Source organism: Aethalodelphis obliquidens, unplaced genomic scaffold (genome assembly GCF_003676395.1).
Source record: "Aethalodelphis obliquidens isolate GAN/ISIS:26980383/991018 unplaced genomic scaffold, ASM367639v1 scaffold53, whole genome shotgun sequence".
In the NCBI taxonomy this organism is placed as follows: Eukaryota; Metazoa; Chordata; class Mammalia; order Artiodactyla; family Delphinidae; genus Aethalodelphis; species Aethalodelphis obliquidens.
In genome coordinates, this window is record NW_020837997.1 from 9,303,387 (window position 1) to 9,319,414 (window position 16,028).

At 40.2% G+C, this 16,028-nt stretch overlaps 1 protein-coding gene across 2 annotated transcripts in view; it reads right to left on the reverse strand.

The window, feature by feature from the left end:
• Positions 1-5,005: 5,005 nt before the first annotated feature.
• The window catches only part of ADGRE1 (adhesion G protein-coupled receptor E1), a 47,653-nt gene continuing 36,630 nt past the window's right edge, over positions 5,006-16,028 (reverse strand). For both annotated transcript variants that reach the window (XM_027085739.1, XM_027085741.1), the window contains 5 exons: positions 14,599-14,665; positions 12,205-12,296; positions 8,434-8,602; positions 8,223-8,327; positions 5,006-5,441 (listed from right to left, as the gene is read on the reverse strand). In XM_027085739.1, coding sequence (XP_026941540.1) covers positions 5,436-5,441; positions 8,223-8,327; positions 8,434-8,602; positions 12,205-12,296; positions 14,599-14,665 — 439 coding nt within the window. In that variant the 3' untranslated portion in view covers positions 5,006-5,435. The remainder of the gene's footprint in view (positions 5,442-8,222; positions 8,328-8,433; positions 8,603-12,204; positions 12,297-14,598; positions 14,666-16,028) is intronic.

Consider the following 16,028-nt stretch of genomic DNA (forward strand, 5'->3'; position numbering starts at 1 on the left):
TGGACTGAGATGTTTTGTTAGATGAACATTGTACTCTATTAAACTCTTGGTAGACAAAAACGACAAGAGTAAACGTTTTTGTGAGTGAGAGATTGGGTTTCATGTGACAAGAAAAATGATTTTTCCTTATCTTTGTACACTTCAATCTCTGTCAGGATTTCTCTATTGAATTCTACAGAGGTAATGTAGTCTGGGGGGATTATTTAATGCTTTTGGTTATAATATTTTCTTACATTGCTTACACTTAGGCAAGAAATGATACCTACTCTAGAGATTATTTTTTAATATTAATGCTATAAAATTTTATTAAGCTTGCTTTTTACTTCTCATTTTAACATCTTTTTTTTGTCATTGTGTCAAATGCTAAATCAGACATGACTTTTTTTTTTAACATCTTTATTGGAGTATAATTGCTTTACAATGATGTGTTAGTTTCTGCTGTACAATAAAGTGAATCAGCCATACACATACATATATCTCCATATCCCCTTCCTCTTGCATCTCCCTCCTACCCTCCCTATCCCACCCCTCTAGGTGGACACAAAGCACCGAGCTGATCTCCCTGTGCTATGCGGCTGCTTCCCACTGGCTATCTATTTTACGTTTGGTAGTGTATATATGTCCATGCCACTCTCTCACTTTGTCCCAGCTTCCCCTTCCCCTTCCCCATATCCTCAAGTCCATTCTCTAGTAGGTCTGTGTCTTTATTCACGTCTTGCCCCTAGGTTCTTCATGAACAACTTTTTTGTTTGTTTGTTTGTTTTAGATTCTATATATATGTGTTAGCATATGGTATTTGTCTTTCTCTTTCTGACTTACTTCACTCTGTATGACAGTCTCTAGGTCCATCCACCTCACTACAAATAACTTAATTTCGTTTCTTTTTATGGCTGAGTAATATTCCATTGTATATATGTGCCACATCTTCTTTATCCATTCATCTGTCGATGGACACTTAGGTTGCTTCCATGTCCTGGCTATTGTAAATTGAGCTGCAATGAACATTTTGGTACATGACGCCTTTTTTTTTTTTTTTTTTCCGGTATGCGGGCCTCTCACTGTTGTGGCCTCTCCCGTTGCGGAGCACAGGCTCCGGATGCGCAGGCTCAGCGGCCATGGCTCACGGGCCCAGCCGCTCCGTGGCATGTGGGATCCTCCCGGACCGGGGCATGAACCCGTGTCCCCTGCATTGGCAGGCGAACTCTCAACCACTGCACCACCAGGGAAGCCCCATGACGCTTTTTGAATTATGGTTTTCTCAGGGTATATGGCCAGTAGTGGGATTGCTGGGTCGTATGGTAGTTCTATTTTTAGTTTTTTAAGGAACCTCCATACTGTTCTCCATAGTGGCTGTATCAATTTACATTCCCACCAACAGTGCAAAGGGTTCCCTTTCCTCCACACCCTCTCCAGCATTTATTGTTTGTAGAGTTTTTGATTATGGCCATTCTGACCAGCGTGAGACGATATCTCATTGCAGTTTTGATTTGCATTTCTCTAATGATTAATGATGTTGAGCATTCTTTCATGTGTTTGTTGGCAACCTGTATATATTCTTTGGAGAAATGTCTATTTAGATCTTCTGCCCATTTTTGGATTGGATTGTTTGTTTTTTTGATATTAAGCTGCATGAGCTGCTTGTAAATTTTGGAGATTAATCCTTTGTCAGTTGCTTCATTTGCAAACATTTTTACATACTCTTTTTAAATGTACTTTTTAAAGGTTCATTTTTTCCCCTAGAACTTGATTTTGAAAATATTGAGTTTGCTTCTAGTAAAACAAAGAAAGTAAAATTTTCATAAATTCTGGTTGTTATAAATAAAATATTTAAATTTAAAATAATATTTTACATCCTAATATCCTTACAGTTCAACTTTTCAATTTTTTCCAACTACTTTAATGATCTGGGATGGGAAGGCACATTGTCAGTGGTCAATAAATATTACTTGACTGGATGGATTTGTATTTTGCAGTGGGAGGACGCCATAAATTATTTGGATTGTAAGAGGACAATGTTATTGCACTTTATGGGATTTAAAAACTATGCAGGTTTTATCCTAAGTCTCTTTTCTCTCTCTAGTGGAGGCATATGAGACATGGAGGTGAATAAATACACCAAGCTAGATGTTTATAGTAAGAAAAAATCCTATTGTGGAGATCACAACTTTACCCACTTACTTTAGAAATATAGGATTCCTGTCATTTTAGACCAACATGTAACACTGTTGCAGAAACAGATAAAGCCTTGCACAGATCTTCTTCAGAAAGAACTTTAATTCAACCATTATAAATTTATAGGTCCTAATAACTAAGAGGAAATGGAGATCCAACCTTTCTCTTTGTCTATTTCAAGTTGTTGCAATCAAATGCAAAATGTTGACAACCCATTGGCTACTGTGTCAGATGGGGCAATTGCCACAAGTAATGTTTCATAGCAAACCACTCATGAAACTAAGTGACTGAAAAAAATGAGGCTTGATTGTTGCTGCTGAGTCTGTGGGTTGGCTGGGGCAGTGTGCTGATCTTGGCTGGGCTCACACATATGACCACAGTCAGCTACAAGTTGATTATGGAAAACCTCAGCTGGTATAATAGGATTACTAAACTCTCTTCCATATGTTTCTCACATATGTCCAGCAGTTTATCCTGGGCATATTCTCATGGCAGAGGCAGGTATGAAAATCAAGCAAGATTAACCATGTAAAGGGAAAAAAGAAGGGCACACTCACTTTTGAAACCTCTGAGTCACACTTGCTAATATTCCTTTGGCCAAAGCAAGTCTCAAAGCCAAGTCTGAGTCAGAGTGGGAAGGAGTTACAAAGTTGCAGGGGAAGGGGTGTGGAGACATGGAGACCCGTCTTGAGGCCACTGATGCAATCAATCTACCTATATTGGCTAAATGTAAGAGCTGTGCAATCTCATTTCAATATCCCTTAGAACTGTCACCGCTGTACTGAACACTCTGGATAAGCCAAGCATTGAAGACCCACCTATCATAAATGAACCCTTGTTTGTAAACATGTGTCAGCCCCCTCCCAAGTTGTGGCTGCCACAAATGACAAAAACCAAGCCTCTGACAACCAAGTTTAATGTTGCTATCAAATTGTCCAACACACGATTATTACTGAGCCAATTGAATCCTAAGTGGTAAGTTGATTCAAAGTAAATATTTAGTCTCTTCTCTGTGTCCCCAAGAATTCCTGAGGTCAAAGGAAGAGAAGGCAAGGGGCCAGGGGTCTGGAAGAGGAGTTCTGTTATCAAGAGCTCAAAGCCCAGCTCAGCCACCTACAGCTGTGTAATGCTGAGAAAGGTACTTAAGCTCTCTGGATCTCAGCTTAAAAAGGAGAGAATTCATTCATTCCCTCATTCATTCAATGTATTTATGGAGAACCTACTAAATACAATTCTCTGTACAGATGGAGTTCAGAGTTTGTTGGAGACACCCCCCCCCAAAAAAGGGAAATTATAGTACAGGGCTAGAAAGCATGAAGTTGTACAAAAAGAATTAATAAACAGAGAGCTAAAGTAAATAGATTTGGGAGGTTAAAAAAGGGAGTTCTCAAGTCCTGTGTTGATAGCAGAGCCCAAGAAAAAGAAAGACTTCTCTTCTTTCCTGGCAAGGACTCAGCCAATAAAAGTCTTGGACTCTTTGTTTACTATAGCCCTCTTAACTTCCTTTTCCTCTCTTTAAAAGAGTTCTCTTTCCCTTGCTGTACAGGAACTTGCATGTGGCTCACCACACGTTGCATATTGCAGACCCTGAATTGCAATTCTCCACTGATACCAAATAAACCCATTTTTGCTGGAGAAATATCTGGCAGTCTATTTGTTTCAGCTCAACAAAGCCTTAGGAGACACACAGAGATGATATCTAATCCTACTTCAAGAGATTCAAAGAATAATATAATATAGTAAATCAACTATACTTCACTTTTAAAAAAAAGAGAGATTCAAAGAATATTTCCTAGTGGAAGTGATGACTAAGCTGAGACTCAAAGAGAGGATAACAATGAATCAGATTTTGAGGAAAAATGTCATAGGAAGAGGGAATGGCAGGTGTAAAGTCCCAAAATAAATGTTTCCTTTCTGGCTTTAAAGACAAGCTGAGCTATCAGCATGGAAAACAGAAGAATATTCTAGAGTATTCTAGAACATTCATGAGTACAACACAAATCCCCTGGGGATCTCATTAAAATGCAGGCTCTCTGTGCTCTAAAGCCCGCGAGCCACAACTACTGAGCCCACACGCCACAACTACTGAAGCCCACGTGCCCTAGAGCCCACGTGCTGCAACTACTGAGTCCATGTGCTGCAACTACTGAAGCCTGCATGCCTAGAGCCCATGCTCCACAACAAGAGAAGCCACCGCAAAGAGAAGCCTGTGCACCACAACGAAAAGTAGCCCCCACTCACCGCAACAAGAGAAAGGCCGTGCACAGCAACGAAGACCCAACGCAGCCAAAAAGTACATAAATAAAACAAAACAAAAAGTAAAAAAAAAAAATGCAGGCTCTGGTTCAGCAGATCTGGGGTGGCACCTGATGTCCTACTTTTCTAACAAGGTGAGGCTGATTCTTCTGGTCCACAGACTACACTTTGATTAGGGAGCTATTAAAGTGGCCACAGAGGGGAGATCTACATGTTGAATTTTCACTTCCTTCTTTTTTTTTCAATTGAAGTATAGTTGACTTACAGTATTATGTTACTTTCAGCTGTACAGCATGGTAATTTGATATTAAAATAGATTATACTCCATATAAAGTTATCATAAAATATTGACTATATTCACTCTGCTGAACCTTACATTTTTGTCACTTATTTATTTTACACCTAGAAGTTTGTACCTCTTAATTCCCTTTGACTGCTCCTACTTACCAACATAACTCTTTTAAGTGTTTCTGCCTATAAGTGTGTGTGCTTTATGTATCCCCTGAGGCTCTCCTTAAATCTTACTGACCATTTCTATAAAAGCAGGAGGGTTCTTTGTTGAAAGGTAAGGCAGTCAGTCAGAAGACACATCATTTATTGAGGGCTACTCTCTGTGTCAAGCATGTGATAGATGCTGGAGAGGCACTCTTGAAGCCACACATCCATGGACTTAGGACAAAACAAAATGGTAGCCAGAAGTTCTTGGTCCCGCCATTGCACTGCGATCTGTTATCTCCGCAAAACTCTGGAAAGTCAAAGAGTTGCAGAACACAGAAGATAAAATGGTAAGCTGGAGCAGGAACTCTTGTTTCTCAGCAGGGCATGAAGCCATGGGGAGACCATCCCACATATCCGTCCATGATCCGAATTTCCCAGAGAGTTCTGGGGCTGGCAGGATCCTGCATTTCCATATTAAGCCGAGAAGAAAAGATTTCAGAGAAGGCTCCTTCAGGCACCTGCTTTCCTGAAATGTTGTTTCATAGTGTATTTGAAAGCAAGAAAGGACTTTAACCCTGTGAGAGAAATTAGAATCAGAAACAGTGGCAGGATTAGTACAAATGTGGTCCAGGGATCAGATCTATGTGGGCATGGGTCTTATAAATACAGACAGAGATAAATATGGCAATAAAAACTAGAAGGATAAACATTTAAATGTTAACAGTGATTACGCCTAGTGTGGCAGGCACTGTTGGCAGACCCAAAAGCTATTCTCAACCTCTTTACTATTGATATTCCCATTCTAGAAGCTAGAAAGCAGAATACTTGTTTTTTCAAATTCCTTTGTAACTATGAGTAGTCATGTGATGCAGTTCTGACCAATTAGGTGAAAGGGAAATCTGCTAAGGGGCTTCTGGAAAAGCTATTATTTCCTATTAAAGGGAGAAGGTTGAAAGGAGAGTTTACCACTCTGCCCCATCCCTCTCCTTCCTGCCTTGAACGTGGTCACAATGTCTGGAGCTATGGCAGCCATCTTGCAACCATGAAAATAATTGATGAAAAGTCAACATGCTGTCAGTGGAAAGGAAATCTAGGGAGAGCTTAGATCCTTAACAACACCACTAAGCAACAGAACCAATACTAGCAACACCTAACTCTGGACTTCTATTCTTGCAAGAAAAAGAATTTCATATTTATTTAAGCCACTGGATCTTAGTTACTTGTGCTTGGAATACATCAGTGAAAAAAAATAAGACCTTCTAGTGGGGGATGGAAGACCATAAAAATTAAATGAGATGAATAAGGAAATTATAGTGTTAGAAAGTGGAAAGCATGGAAAAGAAAATCAAGACAAGGTGTGTGGAGGAAGCATGAACACCAGGGTAGGGGAATAGGAGGCTGCACAAAATACAGTTGTCAGAGGAAATTTCATTGATAAGAAATGACTGGAACAAAGATTTGAAGGACGTGAGGGAAGTGAGGGAGTTGTCCATGCAGGTATCAGGACAAAAACACTCAAGGCATTCAAGAGCATTCAGTTCAAGGTTCCTAAGGAGGAAATGAGCCTGCCATGTTTGAAGAATCTTGAGCAGGCCAGTGAGGGTGGAGCAGAGTGAAGTGAGAGGTCAATTAATAGAAGACAAGGTCAAAAAGGAAAAGAGAGTCAGATCAAACAAGGCCTTGTGGGCCACCAGGAGGACTTTGGCTTTTACTCTAAGGTGGGAGCCATGGAGTGTTGTAGGCAGAGAAGGAATGTGACCTGACTCAGGGGTTCACGAGTGCCCTCTGGCTGCTGTAGGGAGAATAGACCAAAGGTAGGGCAGGGAAAAGGCAAGAGAGGCAGCAGGAAGAACACTTTTGAGACTATTTCCATCATCCTGGCTAGAGACTTGGACTTGGACCACAGTGGAAGGAAAGAAGGGAAAGAGAAGCGATCAGACTCTGGATCCATTTTGAGAAAAAGTCATCAGGATTTGCTGATGAATCAGAGATGGGAGAGAGTGAGAAGAAAAGCAGAGTCAAGGTTAACTTCACACTTTCACTCCCGAGCAATAGAAAAATAGAGGACCCTATGTGGAAATGAGAGGTAGGGGAATCAGAAGCTCATTTGGAATGTGTTACATCTGTGACATCTATTAGACATCTAAGTCGGGGCATTTGGAAGGTGGCAGGTTATATGAGTCTAGAATTCAGGAGAGGGGGCTAAACACATTATTTATAATTTGGGAGTCATTGCTAATAGATGGTGTTTGTAGCCATGAGATTGGACGAGATCCATTGTGTAGAGGAAAATGTGCGCTTCGAACAAAAATGATGCATTGTTAGAGGATACCCCTTTGGGTATTATCTGATCTATGGTGGAGCTATTTTACAATTCTGTAAATTTTAAATAACTGACAGTGATGGAAAATAATTTCATGGAAGAATCTGTTTTTCCTTTACTTGCACTCTCATTTCAATATTATTGAGATTATATATGTATTTAATTCACATATATTAATACATAAGTAATACACATATATGAATTTTAAATATATAATACTAATAATTATATATGTCTGTATAATTATAATTATATGTATGATTATATTATATATTAATAATTATATATAATGGCTTTATATTTATAATTATGTATAAAATACAATTATGTATAATTTATAGATATTATATATGAAATTTATATATATTATATATTTATATATTATATAATATAAAATTTACATGTTATAATGTGAATAATTATATATAATGTCTGTATATTTACAATTATATGTATAATTATATAATATATAATTATATGCTCTATATATTACATATAATTATCAATGAGGAAACCAGGCAGATGTTATAATTGGTTCAAAAGAGAACACAAGAACATACACATATATAAAGTAGTAATATTATGTGTTATGTATACATTGTGAACACTGTGTACATTATATGTGTGCTATGTGTTACGTGTACATTATGTACATTGTACACATTATATGTATGATGTACTACACATACACGTCTGTTCTTTGTGTTCTCTTGTGAACCAGTTATAACACCTGCTGCTTCCCTCACTGATTAATGAGCAGAATAAAATCCTTGACAGATGCTTATTTTATATCTGTGAGTCATGATTTTGTCTCTTTTAGTTTGCATAGCTACTGAGGGGCAGAGCTGGCATTTAAACCCAGGCAGTCTGGCTCCCAAACCCCCACCCTTAAAGCCCAAACTTTATCAAATAAGTTAATACCTGTGTACGTGTTTAGCTCACAGTAGGTACTCAACATACAGTGCTGTCTAGTATTGCTAAGAAGCAGACATTCTGTCTGACCAGAACCTGCGTACAACATGCAGACTCTCACCGTTTTGGAAGTGGAAGGAACCGATGACAGTACGATCCCTGAGGTCTCGGACTGGGAGCTGGGTTTGGTCTTCCTGGTCATGCATCTTCTGTATTCTTCCCGTACCTGAAGGTGGAGACACATCACGGGGAGTTGAATCACTGCAGGGGCATGCGTGGGCAGAGGCATGAGCCCTGGAAGGAAGGGGACTGGGAAGGCGGCAGCTACCTACCTGGCGGTTGAGCAGACAATGAATGAGGAAGATGAAGGCTCCTTGCAGGCTGTTGATGATGGTGAACAAGTAAGCCATGATATTGGCCATGGGTCCAAACTGGAAAATGCCCAACACCCAGGAACACCCCAAGATGAAGATCTGAGCAAAGGCTTTGAATGTCAGTAACCTGGAGGGGAAGATTTGCAGAGGATAAGGTTCTAGGAGGTGGCTGCTGTCCTCATGGGCCACCACTCTCCCAGGTTTAGCCTGAGGCTGCCACCATGTGACCCATCACCTGGGTGAGAATAAACGTGGAACAGAGGCTCCAAGCCTAGAGGTAGGAAAATCAAATCCTACAGACGTTGAAAAGGCAATTGGCCTACAGATACACAAGGACACAAAGATGTGTGGACACACGTATTTAATGCAATATTGTCTGTAGTAATAAAAGGCTAGAAGGCACTATTTACAATAGACGAGACATGGAAACAACCTAAATGTCCATCAACAGATAAAGAAGATGTGGTTTGTGTATATATATATATCTCACATATATGTTGTATATATATGTATATATGTGTGTATATATGTGTACATTTCTATGTGTATATATATATATATATATATACACACACACACAATGGAATATTTACTCAACCATTAAAAAGAATGAAATAATGCCATTTTTATCATACTAAGTATGATAAAGTATGTAAGTCAGAAAGAGAAAGACAAATACCATATGATATCACTTACATGTGGAATCTAAAATACGACACAGATGAACTTATCTACAAAACAGAAACAGAGTCACAGACATAGAGAACAGACATGTGGTTGCCAAAGTGGGGGGAGGGGGAGGGATGGATTTGGGGTTTGGGATTAGCAGATGCAAACTATTATATATAGAATGGATAAACAGCAAGGTCCTACTGTATAGCACAGGGAACTATATTCAATATCCTGTGATAAACCACAATGTAAAAGAATACGAAAAAAGAATATATATATCTATCTATATATAAAACTAAATCACTTTGCTGTACAGCAGAAATTAACACAACATTGTAACTCAACCATACATCAATAAAAAAAATGTTAAAGGCTAGAAGGACCTACCTGTCCAAGAATTTGGGACACATTAAGTGAACCGTGAAGCCATCATATGAAATACTATGAAGCCTTCCTTTTTATTGGAGGCAAAACTCACATACCATAAGATTAACCATTTTGGCCACTGAAAGTGTGCAACTCAGTGGCATTGAGCACATTCACAACGTACAAACATCATCACCATCCAGTTCCAAGACATTTTTATCACCCCAAAAATAAACCATGTACCTATCAAGCAGCCATTCCCTATTTACTTATCCCCCAACTAAAACAACCCAAATGTCCACCAACAGATGAACGGATGCACACAATGTGGTCCATCCATATACTGGAATATTATTCAGTCATAAAAAGTAATGAAGCACTGACGCTCGCTACAACGTGGATGAACGTTGAAAACATGCTGCTCAGTGAGAGAAGCCAGACACAAAAGGCCACATAGGGTATGATTCAATTGATAAGAAATGTCCAGAATAGACAAATCTACACAGATAAAGAGTAGATTATAAAAACTTTTTTTTTTTTTTGCGGTACGCGGGCCTCTCACTGCTGTGGCCTCTCCCTTTGCGGAGCACAGGCTCCGGATGCGCAGGCTCAGCGGCCATGGCTCACGGGCCCAGCCACTCCGCGGCATGTGGGATCCTCCTGGCCAGGGGCACGAACCCATGTCCCCTGCATCGGCAGGCGGACTCTCAACCACTGCGCCACCAGTGAAGTCCCTTGTTAGTTGTTTTTAACCTTAAGTATTGATATGATGTAAGCTACATAATATGTGGAAAACACAAAGTGCAGAATAATACGTACAGTATCCTATCATTTATGTAATGGATATATAAGTATAGAATGTTCTGGAAGGAAGGTCAACTTAAGGTCAACTTAATAATGGCTGCTTAGGGTAAGAGGGATCTGGGGACCCAGGGGGTCAGGGGAGAGATAGAGAATGACTTTATATGTGTTCCCTTTTTCACTACTTAATTTTTCTTACCATTGTATGTATTAACTTTGTTTTAACTTTTTGCACTAACTTTTAAAAAATAACTTTAAAAAAATATTCAAGAGGAGTGAGGGATTGGACACTGACAGGAAAATAAGTAAAGGACGTTATCAGTTTACTGCTGATAAAAGCTAGACAATGTCTGGTTTGAGTAGGTTCTTAAAATGAACTTTAGTTGAATGATGAAGTTAAGAAAACAAATGGCCTATAAGAATATGAAAAAGTCCCACATCTGTAAGATAAAATATATATATATGAAACTAAAATAATGAGATTGTAAATTTCATATATTAATTCAGGAAAACAATAAAAATGATAAACACTGGTGTTGGCAAAGCTGCAGGTAAACAAGCACTATTGTAAATGGAAACATTTTCTGGAAAATGATTTGCAATATATACTAACAGTGTTACAATCCAACCTACTCTGACTCAGGCAATTTCATGCCTATTATTGTATTTTTTTTAAATTTTATTTAATTTATATTTTTATACAGCAGATTCTTATTAGTTATCTATTTTATACACATCAGTGTATACATGTCAATCCTAATCTCCCAATTCATCCCACCACCATCCCCCCTCCCACTTTCCACCCTTGGTGTCCATATGTTTGTTCTCTACATCTGTGTCTCTATTTCTGCCTTGCAAACTGGTTCATCTGTACCATTTTTCTAGATTCCACATATATGCGTTAATATACGATATTTGTTTTTCTCTTTCTGACTTACTTCACTCTGACAGTCTCTAGGTCCATCCACATCTCTACAAATTACCCAGTTTCATTCCTTTTTATGGCTGAGTAATATTCCATTGTATATATGTACCACATCTTCTTTATCCATTCATCTGTCGATGGACATTTAGGTTGCTTCTGTGACCTGGCTATTGTATATAGTGCTGCAATGAACATTGGGGTGCATGTGTCTTTTTGAATTATGGTCTTCTCTGGGTATATGCCCAGTAGTGGGATTGCTGGGTCATATGGTACTTCTATTTTTAGTTTTTTAAGGGACCTCCATACTGTTCTCCATGCTATTATTGTATTTAATAACAACAGATGTGTAAGAAGATTTGCCTACAAGGGTATTTCAAGATAGGATGGTTTATAATAGTAAAAAAAAAAAATAAAGAAAAAAAAGAAACAACTTAAATGTCCATAAATAAGGGATGATTTAAATAAATTGTGCTAGGTCTTTACACTGAAACACTATATATAAAAAAAAGATATTGTCAACAATTTCTAATAAAATAGAAAAATATTCATTACATGTTGTTAAGAGAAAAATGGTTATAAAAATAAAATAGTATGATTCTGGTTTTGTAAATATGTACATATAAGTATGCACAGTAGAAGAATTAGAGAATATATTAATAGTTCTAATACAGGAAACACTCACTCCTCCTAGGAACTGTACTAAATGCTTCGTAAGCCACACGAAATGGGCAGTGTTAGCATCTCTGTTCTACAGATGAGGAAACTGAGTTTCAGAGAGGTTATGTAACTTGCCTAAGGTCACACAGCTTTTAAGTGGCAGTGCTGAGGTTTGAGACAGCCTGATCTAGACACCGTGCTATTCCATTTGGGGCACAGGACCAGGCTTACAAAAGGTACTCAGTGAACATTTGGGGAAAGAAGGAAAGGAGCCTAGAAGAGGAGGGGAAAGGAAGGATGGATGGTACCTGGTGTCTTTGAGCTTGGAGACTTCAGTACTGACGCTAGAAATCTGCTGCCTCAGGATCCACAGTGTCCCAGTCAGGAGGATGGAATTGATCTATAGAGTCAAGCAGAAGGGATGGAGAGATTGGATATACAAAAGGATAATGGCCAGACCATCTATAAAAATAGAGCTCTGACCCACAGTCTACAGTAACCACTGCAGGAAGCCACACAATAACTGACCCCAAATGACCAAGTTGACTAATAATTGACAGCCTCCCTCATTTCTGCCCCTGCTTCCAATTTAGGGCCAAAAGGAGAAAGCCAGTACGTAACCCTAACCAAGCACATAGAATGCCTTGCTTTCAGTTAGCCTACCCATAGGGTCCCCATGCCTACAGCATCCAAGCAGGGCACACATGGAACCTTCCCTTTTTTCCTCTATAAAGCTTTCCCACTCATCTGCCTGTTTTTTAGTCTCTGACCAATGCAAGCGCTTTGACAATGCAAGTGGTTGACTCCCTTACCATAGCAATCTCCTAATAAACAGCCTTTGCTTGCTCTTGGAAGACCTTGGTTTATTTCCACTGGATGCATCTGGGAAGTTAGTATCAAGACCAGTGCCCCATCATGGGTTGAATTATGTCCCCCCACCACAAAAAATAAGATATGTTGAAGCCCTAACCCCCAAGACCTCAGAATGCTACCTTATCTGGATATAGGGTCTTTACAGAGATGATCAAATTAAAATGAAGTCATTAGGGTGGGCCCTAATCCAATATGACTGGTGCCCTTATAAAAAGGGGAAATTTGGACATAGAGACAGACATGCACAGAGGGAAGACAATGTGAAGAGATACAGGGAGAAGACTGACATCTACGAGCCAAGGAATGCCTGAGGCTACCAGAATTTGGAGAGTAGACGGGAACAGATTCTTCCCTATAGAAGAATCAGATTCAGATGGAGAAACAGATTCAGATGGAGCATGGCCTGCTGACCCCTTGATTTCAGACTTCTAGCCTCCAGAACTGTGAGTCAATAAAATTCTGTTGTTCTAAGCTACCCAGTTTGTGATACTTTGTTATGGCAGCCCTAGGAAACTCACACATGGACCCCCAGAACCTGATAGAAGTAAGCAAAACCCCTCTGGAGGAATAAAACCTCAAGAATTCCCAAGATTTAGCTCAGTCAAATATGAACTCACAGTTAACAATTACAAATGACTCAAGGAAACAAGCCACCATGAGTGAGAGTCAGAAGACTCTCATCTTGCAGGACTGTAGAATCTAGATTGGAGGCAAGGAAGCAAGGAGCTGGTACTCAACCTCCCCAGGCTTCCCAGAGAGTAGAAGGGTGGCTCCCAGGGGATGGGAAGATGTTGGTCTAAGGGTACAAAGTTTCAGTTATGCAAGGTAAGTTCTAGAGATGTAATGTACAACATGGTGACTTCTGTTACAATACTGTAGTATATACTTGAAATTTGCTAGAAGGGTAGCTCTTAAGGGTTCTCACAACAAAGAAAGAAAAGGGGAAAAATGGTAAGTATGTGAGGTGATGGATTTGTTAATTAGGTTGATTGCGGTGATCATTTCACAGTGTATACCTACGTCAAAACATCAAGTTGTACACCTTAAATATATATAGTTTTTGTCGATTAAACCTCCATAAAACTTTTTTTAAATCTCCATGGGGCTTCCCTGGTGGTGCAGTGGTTAAGAATCCGTCTGCAGGGGACACAGGAGCCCTGGTCCGGGAAAATCCCACATGCCACTGAGCAACTAAGCCCATGCTCCACAACTACAGAGCCTGTGCTCTAGAGCCCGCGAGCCACAACTACTGAGCCCGCGTGCCACAACTACTGAAGCCGGTGTGCCTAGAGCCCGTGCTCTGCAACATGAGAAGCCACCGCAATGAGAAGCCCGTGCACCGCAACGAAGAGTAGCCCCCGCTCGCCACAACTAAAGAAAGGCTGCGTGCAGCAACAAAGACCCAACACAGCAAAAAACCAACCAAACAAACAAAAAAAACCCCTCCAGATTTCCCTTTGCCTCTTTCCCACCATTTCCCTCTCCAACCCTCCCCCCGCCACCAACCAATTGCTCTTAATTTCTTCCTACCTTTTCTCTTATTCAACATCTGTACTCAGATGAGAGCAATAGACCCATTCTTACTGAAACACAAAGGATTGATAAGATTGTGGTCCCTTCCAGGGGATTTGCACGCTGGCATTAAAAAAATATATTACAAATCAAAGGAATGACACTCTAACTTGGAAATCTCAGAAATCAAGGGTCAGAATGGTGCACGCTTTTGAGGAATAAGTGACCAGAGCTTTGCAACATCCACTGGCACTGCTTGATCCCTTGGGTCTCCTTGATCCTCCTCCAAAACACACTGCAACAAGCAATCAGCTTACCACTATAATTGTGCACACTGGCCCCAGGAAACTCCAGATAAACCCTGTCTCTGTATTCAGCCAGCAGCTATGGAGAAAAACAGGAGTCAGTGATTGTCTCAGAGTCCTGACCCTAAAATTACTCACACCCCGCCAGACGTGCTAATGGGAGAGAATATTGGCAGATGAGACCGACGTGAAAATTTTCACGATGGACCAGGTCACATTGCAGTTTTCCTCTTTCAGACCTTCTTCCTGGGTGAATGTTCCTGAAATATTCACTTAATGCCTTGTGTAGAGCTCATTTCTCAATCCATAACCTCTGTAACCCCTTTATCCAGACCTCTCCACTAGTATACCTTGTCATTCAAATCTCAGCTCGAACGTCACCTCCTCTGAAAAGCCACTACCCTGGTCCTTTCCTAACAGAACTTGCTGCTTTTTTTTTATAGCACCTATCATAAATTATCTTGTTCAGTTGTTTATATATTGTAAATTGTCCATCTTCCCCTACTAGACTATGAGCTGCGTGAGAATTTGGACTTTGAACGTTTTATTCATCTCTGAATACCCAGCACTCAGTGCAAATCCTGGCATGGAAGAGGCATTCCATAATTATTTGTCAATAGGAATGAAGCAATAAAGGGAGGGAGGGAAGGAGGGAAGGGAGAAAAAGAAGGAAGAAAGGAAGAAGGGAGGGAGGGAGGGAAGGAAGGAAGGAAGGAAGGAAGGAAGGGAGGAAGGGAGGGAGGAAGGGAAAGGAAGGAGGGAGGGAGAATTAATTGCCTTTTCCCATCATGCCTCTAGTAGATATTGGCTGTTTTCACAACCTGACAACTATTCTGCCATGTTTCGTAACAGCACCCCAATATTCCTTTAGCAGAAGTGTGCCTTCCCCAGAAAGAGAAGGAAAATAATCAAGTTTGGCCAACCAGATGTTCTCTCCCTGGAATGTAAGTCACCAGTAGTAGAGTGATCAAAAGGCAAGAAAATGTTTACGCCATGAGAAAATGCTGCCCATATCCTTTCAAGGATAACTACTTCAGTAAATACGGGCCAATTTCCTCATTAGCATCTGCATCTCTGCCTGAGGGCATCAGACTAAAAGCTTTAGAAAATTTGTTCCCCCAGGGAGCAGCCCTCAACCAATGGCTGATGGGAGGTAGCTGGATAAATACACCAGCTCCCTCACTTCGTGGGTGGGATAACTGTGGTATGTGCCCTGCACAGTCCCCCAGAGGTACCTAATGGGATTGAGCCCCAGTTACCTACAGCAGGACCTGCTCAGGAATGCACCCTGTATTTCCTCCTTCTCTTCCCTGTCTCACTTCCCCACTCCCTAGTGCCTCCTGAGATCATTTCAAATCCTTGCCAATGCTACTCCTCTCTTCCAAAACTTTCTGTAGTTCCTACCTAGAAGGTATTCACCAAATTCCATGCCCCCCGCAATT